The following is a 21,071-nucleotide window of genomic DNA, read 5'->3' as shown; positions in this document are numbered from 1 at the left end:
ATACATGATAATGTAACAAAATAATGCAGTGATTCATGCCATGTATCGTAGATAACCCCTATCTGTACGACGTGCACCACATTTACAATACATATATATATACCGTATACGCACGCACCCAGCAAGCCTCATCTCATCGTTCCGGTCCGGAAACTTAATATTCGGCACTTTTTGATTCAACTTCCTCGATCGGCCGTCGTGCGCACAGACGCCCATGTACCCGCATTGGTACATTGGTACATTGGTACATACAAAACAAAAATTTTATTGCCCGTTAAAAAAGAAAAAAAATTGGACGACACCGGAATCGAACCGGGGACCTCCCGCATGCTAAGCGGATGTGATAACCAACTACACCAGACGCCCTCTCTTAAAAATTTTAAAAAATAAAAGTAATTTAACCTTTATTGGGTCACATGACTAAATAAAAAAAAAAAGCATATCGTGATTTACTGATTTAACGTTTTCATTGTTGTTGATGTCTATAATCTTCTGTTTTTTCGATATTATGAATAAATAATACACGTCAGGGGCACCTAGTGTCCTAGTTAAGATAAAAAAAAAAAAAAAAAACTTGCTGTTTCATCGCGCCCCTCTGGGACTGTGGTCTCTCTAGGAGGTTATGGCGGGTCCTCTTGATATCGGACGTGCGCGATATCATGCTACGATTGTTACAGCCGTACAAAATCTACATATCTGTAGACGCAGGTACCCATGCCAAAGCGATCCAGCACAGGACGTTAGATGGTTTCAGGATCTGTTTAACGCGCCGCAGCGGCACTCGTCTGCGATTAATGGTGATCGTTTTGTGTTTTCATTATAATATTTAAAAAAAAAAAAAATGAATGAAAAAAAATGAAAAAAAAAACCTTGTTGTCTTCTTTGTATCGAATATTTTGCTTCTCTCTTCATCTTTCTGTTATATTCTCATGTTTCTTCGCTCCGTTACACCATTCTTGGTTTACTTTCGTTTGTCTCAATTTGTTCTTCATTTTCTCCTACACTAAGTAGTCAATACAACATAGGGCATTCTGTGTCCCTTTTTAAGATAAAAAAAAAAAATCACGTGACGTTTTTTTATTTTGATTTAAGACTTCATATATTATATGCATCTAAAGAAAACAATGATACAAGAAAATACTTTTGCAAGCATACAAAAACCTGTTTGAAGAAAACCAGGAAATATAGGCTTAAACCATATTTACAATAACAAGGGCCTTTGCAATGGCACACCATTTTTTTGGCCCGAGCTAGGGTTTTCAAAACGAACATAAGATACCAGTCTCTTTACTATTTACTGCGAGAGAACCTCCCCTACAGATGGCTGCTTTTCTGGGATGCTTGGGATGATCTTACAGTTTTCCTCCAACCAACCGACTGGCTCAGCCTCGTGAGCACTACGACTTACAGTGGGGGAAATGTTGCACTCCCGCCGGAATGGTTCACCTATCGGGATGGTAGTACATTAACACCTGACCTTTTTCACGGCGCCGAACTCAACAAACATCAGGACCTTTCATCCCATTGGGTTTCCGAGAAACTACCACAGAAGAATCTTGGGCGAGTTGATGGCCAAGGCTAACGCGCTTCACATCGCAATAACCAACAGAAGTATCCAACATGAGACTATTTTCACTAAACGTTCTTGCATCGCAGTTGCATGCACCCTTTTCACCATTTGGGGACCGGCCATGGCTCCTTCATAGAACACGTGGTCTCTGCCTAATGCATACGGATAGTTTTGAACATTTTTTTTTCACATGTTCGATTTCACAAATCATATGGGACATGTTGTGCCAGCAAGCAAACCTCTCCCTTGCCCGCCCTATTAGACAAGAGCTAATTTGTCCTGCGAAAACTACAATGCAAACCTCTCTAATCATATACCTCCAATATGTTCGTCTGGACATCACTCAATAAAAGGCTATTTAGCCGAAGGGCACCCGAGGCCTTACCGGCTACCAAATGGGCCGTACAGGTGAAGCGATATCTCGAGCAGGGAGAGTAGTTTATATAAAAAAAAATATGTTTGTTTTACGGTTCACATGCTTGGATTTCTTAATTCTTTGATAGTTTTCTTTGTTCCTTTGGAGTTTCCTTTTCTTATCTGTAACATAGTAATAAATGATGTTTATATATAAAAAAAAACCTGAATAGCTACAAACGCCGCTTAATAAATTTGCAACAAAATGTGAGCACTAAATGATTAATATTTCCAATTATAACGCAGAACTAGTAAACAATAATTTAACTAATGCAATTAAAATACTTTCAAGCCAGGAATATTGTGCATGTGCTGTCTATTTGTTTGACCTCTGACTAAGGGATGGGCCCTCGACATGGGCCGACGAAAGCGGCATCGGGTCAAAAAAGATGGTCCTGCATGCTAGCTAAGTTCAGAGGAGGCCCAACGCCCAGTGGAATCTCTGGCTATGCTCAACCTTTGACAGAGTTTTCGGCAGGAACTGACTTAGCGCAAACTTTTCTGACAACCATCACGAGTATCGAGTGTGTATTTTTCCGACTGCCAGCATGGAGTCTTACTCTGTTGGACAGGCCTGTGGTACGGTAAAGTGGACTCATGGATGACCGGTCTATCGAAAGGACTGCAGTACTTGCTTCCGTCAAAATGGGTCTTGGTGATCTATTCATTCAAAATGTTACAGATCAACACCAATATTTTCGGTCCTACATAATTATATGGTTTGCACGCTAGGCTATTTCTTTCTAATATGAGTGGTGATTTGATGTTTATTCCTAATTTGAGCCAAATCCTCCATCAACCAAGTGCATTCACCATCGTTATCTGCGTTTTCATCTTATTATGAATTCTTAATCCCGAACCAGATTTTTCAATATCAAAAAAATTCCTGCCTGATCTACTCCGTTCTACAACTTGCTCCAACCCTGACTGCCGACATTTTTTTTTTTTTTTTGAACGTGACGTGCCATTTTCCCAAGCGTCGTATTTGGACCAATTCTCCATAAATGTCGGGATGTGTTTTTATTCATACAAATCACTATCCAATATCGTACTTGGTTAACGTCAAAATATAATTGTTGTTTCCAGAGTGTTCGGCGGTACTTGTTCAAGTCTTCTTTGAAAACATGATTCTTTAATTTAATCAGCATGATTGTTGGACCACCAATCTTGTTAACAAAAACGCCGAAGCCTTTTTTTTTATGATTTTTTTTTTAAATTCTTCTTCTTCTAAATCATGACTTGTTCCAACCATTCGTTTAAACTCTCAATCTTTCGTTCCTTGTAAAATTTTTGCCTGATAAACTTGCCGGCATGTAATAAAAAAAAAATCGCAACCACATGCGCGCATTGACCAATGGCCATAAAACCGGCATCACAAATTCGGCAATCATCATGATCATGATCATCAACCGCACGGCAACCATCTAGCCGGATCTTTTCATCTTCCACTCGGGCGATGCCGGTTGCGTTTAAGAAAAACCTTGCGCAAGTGCAGGTCCACAAGTTTGGTCGCACGTACTCAACTCCAGATATTGCATCTTGAAATCTAAAAACTGGCATGGCTCCAATTATGGTAGTTGCTGTTGCCATTTCCGTTTTTGTTGCTGTTGCTGTTTCTGATCTTAATGGTGAGGCAAACTTGGGAGTCAAGAGTTCAAACTTGCCACCGTCTAGCAGGTCCAGCGCGGGCAAAAATGACCCGGAAAGAAGATAATGTAACAAAACCAAGTCCTTGCGAACTTGATCCGATAATGATTCCAAAATCTTCCCCATGCTCGGTTCTCGTGCCTTTTGCGAACCGAAAACGTCTTCAAGCCGCCGCGCTTGATTGTTGCTGTTGGCCGCGTGATTAATATCATTTTGCGGGGTTAAAATTTTTACCTCTTTATCAACTTTACATGATTCATCAATCTTTATGCCAATCTTGCAAATGATTCCTCGAATTAATGCTCGTTGCGCAGTAACCGGGCTTTGTTCTTGATCCATTCATTCGAGCTCGGAAACAGTTGAAGGAATCCGCGTAACGCGTTTGCGCGTTTAAAACGGCGCACTTTTTTGTTTATTTTTTTTTTAAATTAGCCGACAGGAATTTACAACCAAAAAGCAAAATACAACTGTTATAAACAAATTCCATGTATGGATATATATATCTTCTATTTGAATATACGGTAATTAATCGTCATCTTCGTCTTCCTCATCCTCATCATCATCTTCCTCCTCCTCGGAACCATCTCCAGACCCGCCGTCGTCGCTATCTTCAAACACAGATTCTTGCTCAGATTCATCAGATGGATCTAAATCTGATGCCTCAAACTCAGATTCTTCCTCTTCCTCTTCACTATGATCAGCATCTGAATCATTATCCAAAAAACTCCAACCACCTTCTTCGAAAAATGAATGCGGATCTGAAGTCACGGTTTTCATGATGGTTGCCCAGTTCAGATTCAGCGGTCCCTCGGAATATGGAATTTCGACTTCATTTAACCAATCTTTTACGTTATCGAGTTGATCCATTGGGATTGAATTAATATGAGTCACCGGTCTACTGAAATCCTTAAACACAAACACGAGATCAAAATTTTTCAACCCAAACTGAACTCTTTCAAGATGCGCAATTTCGATATCCGCAAGTGTGATCACCAAAAATGGAGGATCAATCAATTGAACCAGGGAATCAGTTGTAGGCTGACACAATACGTTTGCTCGGAACGGCACACCACTGAATCCTAATTCTCTAAACGGAATGTCAACGTCAAAAGCTGATCCGGCAGCTTCGGAGATGCGTTCAGAAAAAGCTCTGAACTCTTTGTTCAGTGCAGCTCTTCGCCTGCGTTCTTCCTGTTCAGCTTCAAGTTCATCTTCATCACCATATCTGTACTTCCGTTTGCGATTTCCGGTTTCATCAAATTGAATATCGGTTGCTTCACGATAGAACTGCACGTCCTTGGTCTTTCTTTTACCAATCATGATCGGATTCTTTAAATGCACGTGAATAACCACAATCAATTCATGATCGCATGGCTGGAAAAACAAATGCTTAATGTTGTTGAACACCAAGTCGATCTTGTGATCAGATCGGATTGGCGATTGATATCTCAAACCGTTTTGGTGAATCTCAATCGTGCCAGCCACGCGCTTACCGTCCGGGGCGGGACGAACGAAGATATTGTCTAATCTGAGCGGCCTGCGGTTCCTGACCTCAATTAAGTTGTTTTGTTCAACCACGTCTTCGAGCTCTTTCCGTTCAAGTTCTTTCTTAACCGCATTTTTCTTCATTTCCTGAATGCTCTTGAAGATTTCACTGATGCGCTCGGTATCCCTGCTGCGATACGACAAGCTGTTGACAAATTGCGCGCTTGCGTCTTCAAATGGCTACAGACCATGTTAGTTTTTGTCATGCTGGCATTTCCCCTGTTATATTGTTCAACGTACCAAGTCATCTTTTTTGCCAATATTCTGGCCAGGAGTAAGGAAATTCAAACGGATATACACAAATTCTCCTTCATCGTTTTTGCTCACGTTTTTTAATGTGGAAATGTGCAACGGCACAGGCCTGCCACAAATTGGCACGACAATAACTTGATTCTTTGGATCGACCGCTATCTTTAAATCTTTGACGCCAGGAGGGAATTGCGATTCGCGTTTGTAGGCTTCGAATTTCTTGAACGTGGCCCGCTTCTCGCCATCTTCGGTTTTCAATTCACCAGCAAAACGAGCAAATCCTTCTTCTTGCCGCCTTTTATGAAGATCTTTCTGATGTTCTTTCCTTCTAAGCTCAGCTCCTTCGTTGACCTAAAACAAGGAAGGGACGAAAAAAAAAAAAAAAACAAAACCGCACGCGTCAGTAATCAATCAAACGGGATCGAGCAGCAAACAGCCTTGATTGGTCATACCGTTTTGGTCTCTCCTCGAAGCTTTGTTTTCCAATTTCTATCTGACATTTGACAAGATGTGGGACCGAATGACCTGTCACAAATATGAAGATTGGATCGCAAGGTGCGCTCGCGTTCTGGTGTGCAGTGAAAGCAATTTAGAGTAAGAAATCACAGATGCTGCGGGTTTAATGCATAAACAAACAAACGCGTTATATATATGCCAGACTGCCAATGATTTACGCGTTTGCCGGTATTCTGCGACAATGAGCTCCAGCGATCTCTGGCATTTTTTCAACGGGCAGCAATCGTCAAAGGCAACGAGTTTGTTTTGAAATGCTTATGCTATTGAGCCCTTGATTAAGGTCTGACCATGGCATGAGCCAAACCGTGGGATCGAAGTAAAATGCATAATTCGTAACTACGCCGCGACAGTTACGTCCGCAAGTGTGGAGTGGCTTTGGCAGACATGCGCCACAGCTGCCGCCAGAGGGGCGAGCGCCCCTTCTTCCAAACTCTCAAGAGATCCCCACGCACGTTTCTTTCTTGCTTGTGTTTATCAGAAAGCGTATTCATCAGTCAATTCGGATTTAATTTCGCGGTGATTGCTTAATTTTCAGTTTCTATCGTGGTTTTTGCGTTTGAATTCATTGATTGCTATTTATTTTATTTTATTTTATTTTTTTTTTTGAGGTAACCATGCCGCACTAGTGCTGCTTTCGATTGTTGGATCATGCTTCTAACTTATGCAGCGTTTCTTATTTTATCAGCAAAAGATGGCCCAAGACGAGTATGATTATTTATTTAAAGGTAAGGTTTTTATTTTATATTGGGTATAATATGATGCATTGGGCGTGAGTAGGTGATTGCGTCTCGGCAAGCATGTGCAACTGTCTGCAGCCTGTGCAGGCTAGTGGTCCATGGTTTCCTGCCAAATAATGCTTGTTATTTTATATTTTTGAATATCGGTGGCGTGACGACATTGCTAATGTGATCATTTAGTTGTGCTGATTGGTGATTCTGGTGTCGGAAAGTCCAACCTGCTATCACGTTTCACCCGTGACGAATTCAATATTGACTCCAAGTCCACGATCGGTGTCGAGTTTGCGACCCGGTCGATTTCGGTCGACAGCAAGACCATCAAGGCCCAGATTTGGGATACCGCCGGTCAGGAGCGTTATCGCGCAATCACGAGCGCGTACTACAGAGGCGCGGTTGGCGCGTTACTGGTTTACGACATCTCCAAAAACAACACGTATGAGAATGTGACCAGATGGCTGAAGGAACTTCGTGATCATGCCGACAGCAATATTGTGATAATGCTGGTTGGTAACAAGAGTGATTTGAAAGATCTGCGGGCGGTTCCAACCGATGAGGCCAAGAACTTTGCAGGTATGATTTAAAAGTGTAAAAAATGTGCCGCGTTTATTAACACGCTTCGTTTAGCTGAAAATAACTTGTCGTTCATTGAAACTTCCGCTCTTAATTCATCTAATGTTGAGGCCGCATTCCAAAACATTTTAACCGAGATTTACCGCATAGTCTCGTCCAAGCAGTTAGACCAGGGAGCCGAGACCGGACCAAGACCAGGTGAAGGTACCACGATTAGTTTTACGCGTGCTCCAGAAGAGGAGAAGAAAGATTCATCAAAGTGCTGTTAATAAAAATATAAACAATTGAATTTTCTTTTAAAATCACGTGTTTATTTTTTTTTTTTTTTTTCTTGCTTCACTTGTCTTGGAATTATTTTCTTTCAAATTTTTATCATTTGTAGAGAAGATTTTACCAATCTGTGGAAAAAAAAAAAAAAAAAAAAATGAAAGAGACTTTTATTAAAAAATGCAGATTCGTTTATATATGGGTATATTTTTTTAGCCATTAATTGGAATGAATGAGCACAAATGGTTATATGAATTTTTTTCCTCTGTTGATTGATTATTGTTATTGTTCTTGTATTTTTTTTTCACGTATTTTAATGACAATTAATTAGTTTTTTTTTTCCTATTGCACTGCGTCTTAGTAATTGCAATGTTGTACATATTTTAACTCTGAAAATTAAGAACACGAGAGCTCATTCAGAAGAAAATGTTTGGCGGCGGGTTGGAAAACGGTCTGATTGAATAGCGGTTAACCTTGACGCAAGTAAGTCCACCTGAGCTGTTAATAGATCGTCCGGTTCGGAATATACGTATTCGTCTTGCCGAGTCCGTGCTGAAGATGGAGATGACGATTGGAAATTTTGCGAGAGGCGAGTGTGAGGGTAGTAATCAGGAGCAATATCATCGTGACTATTATTAATCGAATTATTGTTGAAAGATGAATTCTGGTCAATGGAAAAATGTCCACCGGTATGTTGATGCGGAGGAGAAGGCAATGGCCTTCGAGGCGAGGTAGTGTGATCATTGATTATGATGTCAGGAACTCCAGTGAGTACGGTGTTATCGTACTGCAACACTGAGACTTGCCGGTGCGAGTTTGATCTAGAAGGAGACAGACTGGATAGGCCATGCCTATGTGGTGGAGTAATTGGTGTGGACAAACTTGCCTGAGCAGGGCTCTGCGGTAGCGGGCGACGACTTGGAGACCGAGGCGGTGGAGGAAGTGAAGAGAGTGCATTGGTGGACGAAGAGCGAGTCAGTTTTATTTGCTTAATTGGTTTCTAAAACTATTAGACAACGAACCAAGTCATGCAAAAAAAAAAAAAAAAAAAATAGCGTACGGTTCGATAAAAGGTCATTTCAATGTAGACCTCGCCAGCATACTTCTGCTTGTATTGCAACTCATGCCACTTGTCATGGCCCTCTTTACTTGGCTTTGCCAACGCCGGTTTTAATTCAAGAATGCAGTCACCAACAAGTTCGGGCTTGCCATCGTTGTCATCAAACACCGTGAGTTTGAAATTCTCGTCAGCGTCAGTTACTTGAAAACGTAATTCATGATTCCAAAATGGGGTTTGCCCGCCACGCTTGTCAATTTTGGTGGACTGGGCATTCTGGCCCAGACGTAACGTGCAATAAGGATCTTGCTTTCCCAGAGTGCGACGGTTAGGCAAGTGTCTCTTAAAAAAAAAAAAAAAAAAAACTCCTTGTCAGCACAAAATGTAATGGTTAAAATATTTCAAAATCCATTACGCGAATGACATACGGCTTTGAGTAACACGGCGATAAGGGTGCCAATTTCCTCAGGCGGGGAATACATGTGAACAACCTGAACCTGAACGTGGTCTCATGCGACGAGGGAAAAAAAAAAATTGACTAGGTCCTGGACTCGAATTGTTTAGTGGAGAGATCAAACTAAAAAAAAACAACTATATAACTACTACTAGTTAACTAATGGTACTAATTATAATTATACGCAAAAACGGGGATGGCGAAGCGCACGACCGCGAATTGAATATGATTGCGCGGCTCAATTGTAAACAAACCTCGAGCGCCCAAGACAACCGCATAAGTGCACCTGCCATGACGGAGATATGCCAACAGTTGTGTCACGTGCAAGCTTGTGTTTTGCTGAGTCAGGCGAGTTAGTCGGATTGCGTAACACAAACGTTAAATCATATATAAGCTTTTTGGTTATTTACGTGGCTTCCGGTCTTGGACTGCGGCCGCATTATCACCAACTAACCCATGTCACGTCGACTTGTCCATTGCATGCTATCATCATTGATTGATGGGCAAAAAAATTAAGGAAACCGATGGTGAACTGGTGAGGAAATACGGAGCCGGTGATTGACTCAATGACCAGGACTTTGGAAAATCTTTCTCTGCTGGACATCTGAGTGGAATGCGCCGAGGTACATGATAGCCCGCCGCACTGGTCATACCATGCTGATCTCATCACCCGTCGTTGTCACACCGTTTTTTATCTCGTTTTTTAGGCAGGCTCGAAGAGACAGTCTGGTGGGTGGGAAGTTGTTTGGCGGGTATAATTTATATATTTTTTGTCTCCCACTATTTATACATAACTCAAAATCTCGCTGATTCCATCTTGGTGTCCCATCAACAATCATCCTTACTCCGTAAAAATTTGTCATGGCTAGCGGGCAGGATTTGCCTGCGCCGGTTGTCGACCTCGAAGCCAATGACCTACAACCGTCTTCGTCTAATTTGGCTGAGGACGCCGCTTCACTCGCTGGTGCGGATGTGCGAAAGCGGGTTGAGACCTTAACAGATTCGCTCTCTCATTACAACCTTGCCGATGGCCAGCTCAATCTCGACTCCGATGAATTTGACTTGCAGCAGATTCTCAGGCGCGTTATTCAAAAAGAGGACGACCAGGGCATCAAGCTCAGATCAATTGGCATCATGTTCAAAAACTTGACCGCCCGTGGCATCGACCAGTCCGCCTCGTTTGCTCCATCACTGGCCGAAGTCGCTCGCAATATTGTAAGCTGGCCTTGGAAAATCGTGTTTCGTGATCACCTGCTCACCAGAAACATTATTGAAGATTTTAATGGGTTGGTTAAGCAGGGCGAAATGCTTCTTGTCCTCGGCAGGCCTGGGTCAGGTTGCACGTCTCTGCTGAAGTGTTGCGCTGGTGAGGTCGATCAATTTAAGGCTGTTTCTGGCGAAATTTCCTACGATGGTCTAGATCAAAAGACCGTCATGCGCTACTTCAATGGAGACATTATTTACAACGCGGAGCGTACGTATATATATATTACTGTCTTCTTTAACCATTTTAACGTATATTTTAGTCGACGTTCACTTTCCTACTCTCACGGTTGATCAAACGTTGTCGTTTGCCGTAAAAATCAGGGCCCCACGCACGCGGGTCGACAACATTACAAGACAGAAATATATCACGTCCGTGCGTGATGTCATTGCAACCGTTTTCGGTCTCAGACATGCGTACAATACCAAGGTCGGCAATGATTACGTTCGTGGTGTTTCTGGTGGCGAGCGCAAGCGTGTGTCTCTTGCCGAAGTCATGGCAGCTCGGCCAGTCATGGTTAGTTGGGACAATGCCACTCGCGGCCTGGATTCCAGCACTGCGCTCGAATATGCGCAAACAATCCGTACCTCGACCTCCTTGTTACAGAATGTGGCGCTTGTCACAATTTACCAGGCTGGAGAGCACATCTACAAGTTGTTTGACAAGGTTACTGTTATTTATGCCGGACGTCAGGTTTATTTTGGCCCCATTGATAAGGCAAAACAATATTTTGTTAATATGGGCTGGGAATGTCCTGCTCGTCAGACAACTTCTGAGTTTTTAACCGCAGTAACCGACGCCGGCGGGCGAACACCGAGGTCTGGTTACGAAAACAAAGTACCTAGGAACGCAGAAGAATTTGTAAAGTATTGGAAAGCATCTCCAGAGTTTGCTCAACTTTTGGATGACATTGCAACATATAAGCAATCGGTCGATCCTGCTAGTACGCTTCGTGCGATGAAAGAATCTGCCAATCAAGAAAAAATGAGAAAAATGCCACAGTCTTCTCCGTATACGATTGCCTACCGTAGTCAACTGTGGGCCTGTACCGTGCGTGGTTATCAACGAATTTGGGGAGACATGGCATACATGATTACAAATTTTTCTGCAACAGTTATTCAATCATTAATTATTGGTTCGCTTTTTTACAATATTCCGGTTGATGTGACTGGAGTATTTTCTCGTGGCGGCGTAATTTTCTTCAGTATCTTGGTATGCACTCATTCACAATCAATAGCAACTTTATAGAGTGCTCATCTAATCATTTCTTTTTTTTTAGTTCAACGCCCTTACTTCCATGGCTGAAATTACAAACGCTTATGCACAGCGTCCAATCGTTCTTAAGCATAAAAGTTATGGATTTTATCATCCGTCAGCTGAAGCTTTGGCGTCATTAGTTTCAGATTTCCCAATAAAGTTACTTACGACATTGCTGTTTGACATTATTATCTACTTTTTAGCAAACCTGAATCGCAAGGCCGGTCAGTTTTTTTATTTTTGGCTTTTTACTTTCTTGGTCAACTTTGTCATGAAAACGTTTTTTCAATTTCTTGCTGCATGTACCAAAATAGTGGAAGTTGCCAATGCGATTGCCGGACTTGGAATTCTTGCCTTGTCAATCTACGCAGGTTATGTTATTCCTAGACCGTCTATGCATCCTTGGTTCAAATGGATTTCGTATATTAATCCTGTAGCTTATGGGTTTGAAAACTTGATGCTGAACGAATTTCATGGCAGGCGATTGCCTTGCGGAAACAGTTTGATCCCACAAGGCGCTCCGTATGAAAACGTTCCAATAGATTACAAGGTATGCGCAGTACCCGGCGCCAGCGCTGGACATGACTACGTGCTTGGTGATGATTACGTCGAGGTGAGCTTTGGATATAAATGGCATCATCTTTGGCGTAACTTTGGCATCATTATTGCGTTTTGGATATTTTTCACTGCACTCTACGCATTTTTTTCGGAGGTGTTGCGTCCCGTTTCTGGAGGTGGTGATGTGCTGTTGTTCAAGCGCACGAAAGCTACCAAAGCACTAATCGCTAAAAAGACGAATCATGCCAAAAATTCTGATGCCAATGCTGCAGGTTTGGAAAAGCAAATTACGGATGACCGCACTCAAACTCAATCGATTGACGGCATTGAAGATGCAGTCAAGTCAAAAGAAGTGTTTTCATGGCAACATGTCGATTACGTGATTCCAGTTAAGGGAGGTACGAGAAAGCTGTTGGACGATACGCAAGGGTACGTCAGGCCCGGCACTATGACAGCATTAATGGGGGAATCAGGTGCTGGCAAGACAACGTTACTTAACGTGCTTGCACAGAGAATTGATTTTGGCATTATTACTGGTGACATGCTAGTTAATGGCAAGCCGCTTGATGCAAGCTTCCAGAGACGAACTGGTTATGTTCAACAGCAAGATCTTCATCTGGCGGAATCATCTGTTCGAGAAGCCTTGCGGTTTGCCGCTTTGCTTCGACAACCAAATTCGACTCCCAAGGCAGAAAAATATGCGTACGTTGAAACGGTTATAAAGCTACTTGGAATGGAAGAATACGCGGAAGCAATTATCGGTGCTCCCGGTCGCGGATTAAATGTCGAACAACGGAAAAAGCTATCCATTGGCGTGGAGCTAGCCTCTAAGCCTAACTTACTTCTCTTCCTTGACGAACCAACGTCCGGGTTGGATTCACAATCAGCATGGGCAATTGTTACTTTTTTGCGCCGCTTGGCTAATGCGGGTCAATCCATTCTTTGCACGATTCATCAGCCGTCGGCTACTTTGTTTGAACAATTTGACAGACTGCTGTTGCTCAAGAAAGGAGGCAAAACAGTATATTTTGGAGAGATTGGTAAAAACTCGGAAACAATAATTGATTACTTTGAACGGCAAGGAGCTCCAGCATGTGCTCCGGGAGAGAATCCTGCAGAATACATTTTGAACTGCATCGGTGCCGGAGCTACGGCAAGTGTTAAAAATGACTGGAATGAGCTATGGGTGAATTCAGAGAATTGTGCAAAAGTAACTAATGAGATTGCTACCATGCAGTCTGAGCTGGCTAGCCTTCCACGACTGGATGCATCACCGGAACTAACTGCTAAGTTTGCCATGCCATGGACTACGCAATTGGCTCAAGTTACTTTGCGCACGTCAAAACATTACTGGCGATCGCCGTCATATATTTTATCAAAATTAACTTTGTCGATACTGTCTGGGCTTTTCATTGGGTTCACTTTTTGGAATCTTACTGATTCAATAACAGATGTTCAAAACGGTCTTTTTGCGTAAGTAAAGTACAGCTTTATGCATGACAGTAAAGTGATTGGGCTAATAATTTTTTTTTATTTTTTTTAACAGAGTTTTTATGGGTTTGATTACATGTGTTGCGTTCATTAATATGATGCAGCCTCGGTTGATTAATCTTCGAGAATTATTTGAAGTCCGTGAGAGCGCAAGTGATACATATCACTGGTCTGCATTGTTTCTTGGCCAGCTTTTGGTTGAGATCCCGTATAACATTGTGTGCGGCACCATTTTTTTCTGCTGCTACTACTTCCCGATTCATTTTAATCGCAATCCAGGTCATGCCGGGTATTTTTATTTTATTTACATTGTGCTGTATCATTTGTTTTTTACCACGTTTGGGCTTGCCATTGGAGCAGTATCACCCGACTCAGCATCAGCTTCGATTATCGCCGCATTGCTATACTCATTTGTGCTTTCATTCTGCGGTGTTTTGCAACCGCAATCGTTAATGCCCAGGTTTTGGATTTTCATGTATCGCGTGTCACCACTGACTTATGTGGTGCAATCCCTGCTTGGATCTATATTTCACGAACGACCTGTTGTTTGCACGGAAGAAGAATTTAACGTGTTTAATCCGTTTCCTGGCATGACCTGTGGTGAATATGCCGGCGAGTTTGCCATCCAGGCCGGCGGCTACATTGACAATTTGAACGCCACGGCTGCGTGCAAGTTTTGCAAATGGCGCGTGGCTGACGTGTATCTCGAATCAGTTAACGTGGATTACACTTCGTCGCATTGGCGGAACGTGGGCTTACTGTGCGCCTACGTTGCGTTCAACACATGGTTTTTGTTTTTCGGATATTGGTTGATTCGCGTGCACAAGTGGCAGTTGCCGGGTTACATTCGTAATTTTGGACAGTATCTTAAGGAATTTGAACGCCCGTTTGGTGGTGGCGCCACGAGTGAACAGATTTCCATGCAAAGCAGTTGGGTCGGTCGCACGATCCAGTCACTAAGGGACGAGAATAAGAAGATTCGGAAAAAGATAGATGAAGATGCAGGTCTTCACAATGAAGAAGACTTGTGAAGATTGTTAATGTTTAGTTAATTAATAATCAATACTTTTGGTAATATCCGATCAATTGCACAGTCTGTGACATACTTGAGGTCAAAAAAGACAGTTGAATTTCAGATAGATTATAGACTATTAAAACATGTAAAACCATCAAGACCACAAGTTTGCCGCCGTAATGTTCTTAAATAACACCCTGTGGCAGAAACGTTGCAATTTACGTTATGTAATATCATATCAAACTTGATTTCCTTTGCTAGTGCGTTTGATTGATAGATGTGCATCATCAGAATGATACAGTGACTAATACATTTTCCCGACCTAAGCAAGAAAAGAATGGATTTTTAAATTTTGTAAATAAAATAAGGCTAGTACTGTTGAAGGAGCAAGGAGACGAAAAATTAAACGGAAAGAAACGAATAAGAATAAATAAAGGAGACATAACCCTAATCCTAAGGCCTTCAACAAGTACTAACTTATACGTTTTTGCTTTCGTACTCAATAACCTCGCAAAATGCCGAATACGAATAATTCGGAGCTGTCCGGGAACGTTGCCGGGTCCCCGAATCCGTGCCGCTATTTTTTTTCCCGCATGCCAAATTTTGAATTTTTGGGCACGCAGCAGGTACTACCCACTGTAAACATAGAAAACAGTTGACGGGGTCGCCAATTAACCGGGGTTGGTCTCAGTTCTTTTCAGTATATTTATATTATTACCATTGAAGGGGTCGGAAAAGTTTAAAACGAATTTGGGCTTGAATTAAAGCAACAGGTAGAGTTCTCGACTTCTCCCACAACATATATATAATATAAGCCTACGCGTGCGCTCTTTAGGCATGGTCGTTACACGTTCAGCAACTGGGAAAACCCCGAAAAAGCCAATTAATCCAGATTTTGTGGAGACACCTCATCGAAGACAACGAAGCAAGAAGTCAACAACTGAGAGTGGAGACCTGGAGACCGAGATGCCGCCAATAAAGAAAACATTATCCGGCAAGAACAAAGGTGCGGCGGGTGAAAAGAAGAATACTTCTGATGACAAGCACGTTGAATTTGATTTTGGTGGGCCAATTGGCGTGTCGGCCATGATGACCGGATTCCCGTTGCTCATGTGGTACTTGTGGATTAGCACGACCTATTATGGCGGCAAACTCGTGGTGCCAACCGCGGACGAAACGGCGGCTGATTTTTTGAACCGGTTGTATGGTCATTGGTATGAAGGTGCATTCCCGACACTGCAGGCTTGGATAATTGTTTGGGGGTTCCTTATCTTTGAATTAGTATTGTACGTCACTCTGCCAGGCATTTGGACCAAGGGTCTGCCGCTTCCTCATCTTAACAACCAGCGATTGCCATACTATTGTAATGCGGTGTGGTCGTTTTACACAACAATCACAGTCGGTGCCGTGCTTCATGTTACGGGAATTTTCCCCATCACGACCATTATTGATAAAGTTGGACACATCATGACTGTGGCCATCTTGTCCGGCTTGGTGCTGCCGTTCTTGCTCTACCTGTACGCATACTTGACAAAGTCTCAGCATCGCATGTCTGGATCTTTTATCTATGATGTTTTCATGGGCGCGGTTCTTAACCCTCGCATCGGCATTATTGATTTAAAGATGTTTTATGAAGTCCGGCTGCCGTGGTTTATTCTGTTTGGCATCAGCGTGTCCGCTGCCGTCAAGCAATATGAAACCTATGGCTACGTTTCACCTCAGATTGCGTTTGTCGTGTTGGCACATTGGCTGTACGCGAATGCGTGCGCCAAGGGTGAAGAATTGATTGTCACCACGTGGGACATGTTTTACGAGAAGTTTGGATTCATGTTGTTGTTCTGGAACATGGCCGGTGTGCCGTTCACGTACTGCCATTGCACATTGTTTTTGGCCAATCATGCCCCGACCGAGTACCAGTGGAGCACGGCCTACAACGTGTTTTTATACGTGTTGTTGCTCACGGTTTACTACATCTTTGATACCTGCAATTCGCAAAAGAACAGGTTCAGACAACAAATGTACGGCACGTTGATCAAGCGCAAGACGTTTCCTCAATTGCCATGGCAAACGATTAAGAACCCAACTTACATCAAGTGCAAGAACGGAGGCACGCTGCTCACGTCCGGCTGGTACCGATATGCGCGCAAAATGCACTACACCGTGGATTTTATTCAGTCCCTATCATGGGGTTTAATTACCGGGTTTGCCTCGCCACTGCCATACTTCTACCCGGTATTTTTCTTTTGCGTGTTGACTCACCGAGCTTTCCGTGATATTGAACGGTGCCGGATCAAGTACGGCGACGACTGGAAAGAGTATGAACGCATCTGCCCTTATCTTTTCATCCCCTACGTTTTTTAAAACGCCTCAGGCAAAAAAAAAAATCTAGGAGAACGAATTTAGATGAACTAATTGGGGGGAGGGGGAAAAGAGTATGTTTTAGAGAACCTGTGTATCAACATTTTGATTAGTTATACCAATAGATAAAAACAAATACATGAGAAAAACTTAAATTCCTTATAGTAACGCAAGAAAATCACGTGATCTGATTTGGTATATGGATTAGGGTCCTAGAAGGTTCTGGTCCCTGCGCGATGAGCATTACATATCAAAAGAGTCAACTTGATTGCCACTCAACCCATCACGTCTTGATGACATGGCAAAGAGTCATCGCCGACTCGAACATGCTCGAATGCTCGAATGGTCTATTGCTGAATAACACTGACATGGATGACTGACATATATAAACAGCCCCTCGGGCCGGGGTCTTACTTTGTTCAAATCATCATTCCATTTTTTTCATTTCCTTTTTCTTTTCGTTCTCACGTTCTAGCGAAAACAGGAACACGATAGTTTATAAAACAATGCCTACTTTTTACGCTTCATATAATCCAGCATGGTCACTCCTTGGCTCTTTGGCCCAGGAAGAACTGGCCGCCAAGGTGGAGAAGAAACGCGCGCTTATTCATAAGCGCGTGAAGCACGTTCCTTCGTTTGCGCCCTTGCTTGACGTCTATGAGCTACCAGAGTCATACCTGGTTCACGTGTCGCTGCCCGGAGCAGCTGCCAATAGTATCTCGGTTGATTTTGATGTCGGTGCAAACACTTTGCTGTTAGAAGGCGAAATCAAGTCGCCCGCTGCTGCTTCTGCTGAAACCGCACGCGTGAGATTGCAAGAACGACAAACGGGCAGGTATGAACGAAGGATCAGATTACCTGACGTGCCTAGAATTGCGTCGGAGGGGATTACTGCCAAGTATACGAACGGCGTGTTGGAAGTACGTATTTCCAAAGCGGCAACACCAGTGAGGCGAGCAGTCAGGGTCGAAATAGAAGAACCGATTGTTACCGACGACGCGTCAGAACAGGCTGCGCAAAATGATTTCATTACCGCCGAGCCATTTGTAGAGCAGCCTGGTGAGCCTTCTGAACCGTCAGATCAGCATCAGCAACAAACGCCGGAAATTCACAAGGTCACACTTGAGGATGATTATGAGGATGGCAATGAGAGTGTGATTTCTGATTCTCATAGTGTACGCTCAATTAACTCAGATACTACTTAAGTTTGATCGTTTTGTTTTGTCTTGCCTAATTTTATTTTCTCATCTTGGGTTGGAATTGGATAACGGTGTCCAGGTTTGGTTGTAATCATGATTATAATTGTTGAAATAGCATTTTTTTTTTGCCTTGTAATTGAATTTATTAGTTTACAATCTGATTATACGATTTGCATTTGAAAATAAAAAATAAATTGACAAGTTTAATTTGTTGATAATTTTCCCGATTAGGAAGCTCGTTGTCGTGGCGCCCGTGTTTACGAGCCGCTTTTATATTCTAATAACTTAGTAGCAAAAACACGACGCCAAAAACCCTCGCCGCAAATTGGAAAGATTGAAACACAGGTTTTATCCAGTCAATTGCAGTTTTTGGATATATATACATTGCCCCCCTTTGTTGTATTTTTCGAATAGTCAGTTTGGTTATATATATATATATATTTTTTTTTTTTGGAAAAGTGGGGAAACCATATATATAGACATACATAATTGATTTAATTGGCAAGCGGCCTGAAGCTGTCAAGTACGGATATTTATACGAATCGCGACTGGCTATAAATAATGGCGTCAAATCCTGATGTGTCAACCTCAGCCGACGCTTCTGACACGAAAATTTCTGATTTTTTAAAGCGACTAGAGGAGCTAAAGACTCAAGTGTAAGGCAACATCTTTTGCATTTGTCTTTATTCTATTACTTCCTGGCGTTATTTTTATTAAACATTTTAAAAATCTAACCTTTGTCTTTAGAGCGGATAGTGCCAGCAAGGACAGGACCAAACAGTTGGAGGAAGAAATCGCAGAAGCAAAACGGCTTAGGATTGCTCGTCGACAAGGTACGGTCACTCTTTTGGATTTAAAAAAAAAAAAAAATTGAAAAACTAATAACGCCCAATATTTTATTTAGGCCGATCACGTTCCGTGTCTCCTGAAAAGCTGTCATTATCCACTCCCAAATCCACATTTGAAAAAATCCAATCAGACAGCCCATCTTCGATTATCGCCGAACCTGCAACCCCAACTCCAAGACGGCATCGAGCTGCCCGGCTCGACATTACGTCCACACCGAGATTGTCGTTCGATCAGTCTCCAATTTTGTCACCTAGTTCGGCTGATCGGCAACCAGAACTAAGCAAGCTGACACGGTCATCGTCAAATTATAATACCAATACCATCAAACCTGTTCGATCAGAATCACCACTTGGTCGCAAAATTTCCAAATACGAATCCGCCTTGTCTTCAAAACAATCACCGGCACGACCGTTGTTTCCAAATAATCAATATTCTAGTCCGGCTACAAAAATGGACGAAGTTAAAAAAGAGGAATTCAAGAAATCTGATCAAGGCGTCTCGGCAGCCAAACTTGTTGAGACTATCTCAGAAAAAGAAGACAATGCTGACTCGTCAAAACGAATACAGAAAACGTCATCAAGGTTGACATTGGCAAAAAATCAATTTGAAGAACAAGATCTGAGCAAGAACAAGAACGACAGATCTGCAGAGGAGAATCGCAATATAAGCAGTACCAAGTACCGGGGCCGCACAAGTGACGAAGAAGAAGAAAGACTGTCGAGGTTTTTATCACCGAAAAGCTCTTCTAAAAATTCTGTTGAAACTAACTATACTCCCTTGCGACCATCTCAATCAGTAGTAAGTGTGTCTTTTATTGTTTATAAAGGTATTTTTTTATTGACGTGTTAAAGAGCATTTCGAGATCACCATCACCCACCTTGTCGCCTATAAGTGAAGGAAGAACTCACCAAGGTATTACAAGATCTGCGTCGGTGTCCCCGGAAAGATCTCCGACCAGGTTGGTTCATTCATCTCCATTCCGGTCTAGTAGGTATTCGGGCATCGGAACTTTTGCTTCGTCTGATTTTTATGGCGGTGACCATCCTTCACACATGGCACTGGAAAAAGGAATCCCATCTTCGCCACGGTATGGTGACGATGATGGATATTATTCAAGATCACCGTCACCGGTTCGAGCGATCAGTCCGACAAGAGTTGGGTTTGTTCAGAGCGCTATGATGAAGGCGAGCAATGATGGTGGGAACGCTACTTTGTCAAAACGCATGTCAATGATCAACTTGTTACCAGTGTCAGCCAAACCTGACCGCGGACTAAACAAGACACCAGACTTGGAGCAAGCCGTGACCAAAGTGGCAGAGCCAAAAAAACTGGAACCAAGCAGTAACACTCTGGAGAAAATTGAATCAAGGACTCCGGTTCGGTCCCCATCTGCATCAAAAGTGTTTCGAGTAACGCCCGATCTTCGTCGGTCACCATATATTGAGAATAAGGAGCAAATAGAATTGGACAAGAATTTTTCCCAATCGTATGAACAATCTTCATATGCGAAGCCTTATCGTCAGTCAAGTAGTATTGTGTCACAATACAGTCATTCTAATTTTAAACCTGCACCAGGCTTGGACACGGCGCCTATGGAGACAATAGGTAGCAGCAGAATTAGTTCTGTTGCTAGCAATGTTAAAGGGGAGAATGAAAATGGCAGTCTGGAATGGAACAAGGAGAACGCAGCTATTGACCATGGCAGTTCAGCAGACCGGGCAGAAGAATCCCGTCCATTGACGCCATTGATTAGTCGATCTGCATCGTCCAGATCACCGAACACTAAACGATGGTCATCAGCGAATAATAAGTCTTCATGGCTTGAAAGTGCCTTGAAGAAGAACGTGGAGTCCTCGCGACAGTCAATTGCCAAGTCGCCCAGGCAATTGTTTTTATTGGAGAAGGATTAAGTCAAGTTTAATACCAGGTTACTTTTTTTTCATTTATATACATATTAGCAGTAGTTATATCATTTAAAGTGTTTGTACGGCGAAGTTTTAAAATATTCTTTATGTAAAGTTGCATAGGTAATTTATTCCATTAAATGTTGAAAT

The 21,071-nt window shown here is 42.5% G+C and overlaps 8 protein-coding genes and 1 non-coding gene across 9 annotated transcripts; 5 read left to right on the top strand and 4 right to left on the bottom strand.

Annotated features, from left to right (window-relative positions):
• Positions 1 to 292: 292 nt before the first annotated feature.
• V1514DRAFT_t66 lies at positions 293 to 366 on the bottom strand. The gene has a single exon. It is a non-coding gene; the product is annotated as a tRNA-Ala (tRNA).
• A 2,732-nt stretch (positions 367 to 3,098) lies between these two features.
• V1514DRAFT_109771 (uncharacterized protein) lies at positions 3,099 to 4,005 on the bottom strand. Its single transcript, XM_066924393.1, has one exon. The coding sequence runs from the start codon at positions 3,968 to 3,970 to the stop codon at positions 3,212 to 3,214; it is 759 nt and encodes a 252-aa protein (XP_066782525.1). The 5' UTR covers positions 3,971 to 4,005; the 3' UTR covers positions 3,099 to 3,211.
• On the bottom strand, positions 3,990 to 5,996 carry V1514DRAFT_333449 (FACT complex subunit-domain-containing protein). Its single transcript, XM_066928046.1, has 3 exons — positions 5,878 to 5,996; positions 5,417 to 5,776; positions 3,990 to 5,356 (listed from the first exon to the last, which is right to left on the bottom strand). Exons 1-3 carry the CDS (start codon positions 5,923 to 5,925, stop codon positions 4,157 to 4,159), a joined length of 1,608 nt encoding a protein of 535 aa, XP_066782524.1. The 5' UTR covers positions 5,926 to 5,996; the 3' UTR covers positions 3,990 to 4,156.
• A 636-nt stretch (positions 5,997 to 6,632) lies between these two features.
• Positions 6,633 to 7,517, top strand: V1514DRAFT_343608 (ras family-domain-containing protein; the record flags this gene model as incomplete). The annotated part of the gene is made up of 3 exons (XM_066929149.1): positions 6,633 to 6,666; positions 6,859 to 7,248; positions 7,303 to 7,517. 3 exons carry the CDS (start codon positions 6,633 to 6,635, stop codon positions 7,515 to 7,517), a joined length of 639 nt encoding a protein of 212 aa, XP_066782523.1.
• A 410-nt stretch (positions 7,518 to 7,927) lies between these two features.
• On the bottom strand, positions 7,928 to 9,054 carry V1514DRAFT_320923 (C2 domain-containing protein; the record flags this gene model as incomplete). Its single annotated transcript, XM_066926029.1, has 3 exons — positions 7,928 to 8,515; positions 8,576 to 8,914; positions 9,001 to 9,054. 3 exons carry the CDS (start codon positions 9,052 to 9,054, stop codon positions 7,928 to 7,930), a joined length of 981 nt encoding a protein of 326 aa, XP_066782522.1.
• An 833-nt stretch (positions 9,055 to 9,887) lies between these two features.
• V1514DRAFT_320922 (ABC-2 type transporter-domain-containing protein) lies at positions 9,888 to 14,627 on the top strand (the record flags this gene model as incomplete). The annotated part of the gene is made up of 4 exons (XM_066926028.1): positions 9,888 to 10,500; positions 10,553 to 11,502; positions 11,570 to 13,578; positions 13,652 to 14,627. The coding sequence occupies 4 exons, from the start codon at positions 9,888 to 9,890 to the stop codon at positions 14,625 to 14,627; spliced, it is 4,548 nt and encodes a 1,515-aa protein (XP_066782521.1).
• A 592-nt stretch (positions 14,628 to 15,219) lies between these two features.
• On the top strand, positions 15,220 to 17,114 carry V1514DRAFT_333437 (ergosterol biosynthesis ERG4/ERG24). The gene has a single exon (XM_066928045.1). It carries the CDS (start codon positions 15,449 to 15,451, stop codon positions 16,970 to 16,972), a length of 1,524 nt encoding a protein of 507 aa, XP_066782520.1. The 5' UTR covers positions 15,220 to 15,448; the 3' UTR covers positions 16,973 to 17,114.
• A 128-nt stretch (positions 17,115 to 17,242) lies between these two features.
• Positions 17,243 to 18,375, top strand: V1514DRAFT_333436 (HSP20-like chaperone). The gene has a single exon (XM_066928044.1). The coding sequence runs from the start codon at positions 17,476 to 17,478 to the stop codon at positions 18,172 to 18,174; it is 699 nt and encodes a 232-aa protein (XP_066782519.1). The 5' UTR covers positions 17,243 to 17,475; the 3' UTR covers positions 18,175 to 18,375.
• A 111-nt stretch (positions 18,376 to 18,486) lies between these two features.
• V1514DRAFT_333432 (uncharacterized protein) lies at positions 18,487 to 21,070 on the top strand. The gene is made up of 4 exons (XM_066928043.1): positions 18,487 to 18,824; positions 18,916 to 19,001; positions 19,073 to 19,815; positions 19,869 to 21,070. The coding sequence occupies exons 1-4, from the start codon at positions 18,730 to 18,732 to the stop codon at positions 20,925 to 20,927; spliced, it is 1,983 nt and encodes a 660-aa protein (XP_066782518.1). The 5' UTR covers positions 18,487 to 18,729; the 3' UTR covers positions 20,928 to 21,070.
• The last annotated feature ends 1 nt before the right edge of the window (position 21,071 follows it).

Source organism: Lipomyces japonicus (genome assembly GCF_038497905.1).
Source record: "Lipomyces japonicus strain CBS 7319 unplaced genomic scaffold V1514scaffold_28, whole genome shotgun sequence".
Taxonomy (NCBI): Eukaryota; Fungi; Ascomycota; class Lipomycetes; order Lipomycetales; family Lipomycetaceae; genus Lipomyces; species Lipomyces japonicus.
The sequence above is the reverse complement of the archived record's forward strand: the minus strand, read 5'-3'. Positions and strand labels throughout refer to the sequence as shown.

Coding starts and splice junctions, on each gene's coding strand:
- V1514DRAFT_109771 (XM_066924393.1), bottom strand. CDS start 3,970: ATGGATCAAGAACAAAGCCCGGTTACTGCGCAACGAGCATTAATTCGA.
- V1514DRAFT_333449 (XM_066928046.1), bottom strand. CDS start 5,925: ATGTCAGATAGAAATTGGAAAACAAAGCTTCGAGGAGAGACCAAAACG. Junction 5,777..5,877: donor TTCGAGGAGAGACCAAAACG/GTATGACCAATC, acceptor TCCTTGTTTTAG/GTCAACGAAGGAGCTGAGCT. Junction 5,357..5,416: donor TTGGCAAAAAAGATGACTTG/GTACGTTGAACA, acceptor CATGGTCTGTAG/CCATTTGAAGACGCAAGCGC.
- V1514DRAFT_333437 (XM_066928045.1), top strand. CDS start 15,449: ATGGTCGTTACACGTTCAGCAACTGGGAAAACCCCGAAAAAGCCAATT.
- V1514DRAFT_333436 (XM_066928044.1), top strand. CDS start 17,476: ATGCCTACTTTTTACGCTTCATATAATCCAGCATGGTCACTCCTTGGC.
- V1514DRAFT_333432 (XM_066928043.1), top strand. CDS start 18,730: ATGGCGTCAAATCCTGATGTGTCAACCTCAGCCGACGCTTCTGACACG. Junction 19,002..19,072: donor TAGGATTGCTCGTCGACAAG/GTACGGTCACTC, acceptor TATTTTATTTAG/GCCGATCACGTTCCGTGTCT. Junction 19,816..19,868: donor TGCGACCATCTCAATCAGTA/GTAAGTGTGTCT, acceptor GACGTGTTAAAG/AGCATTTCGAGATCACCATC.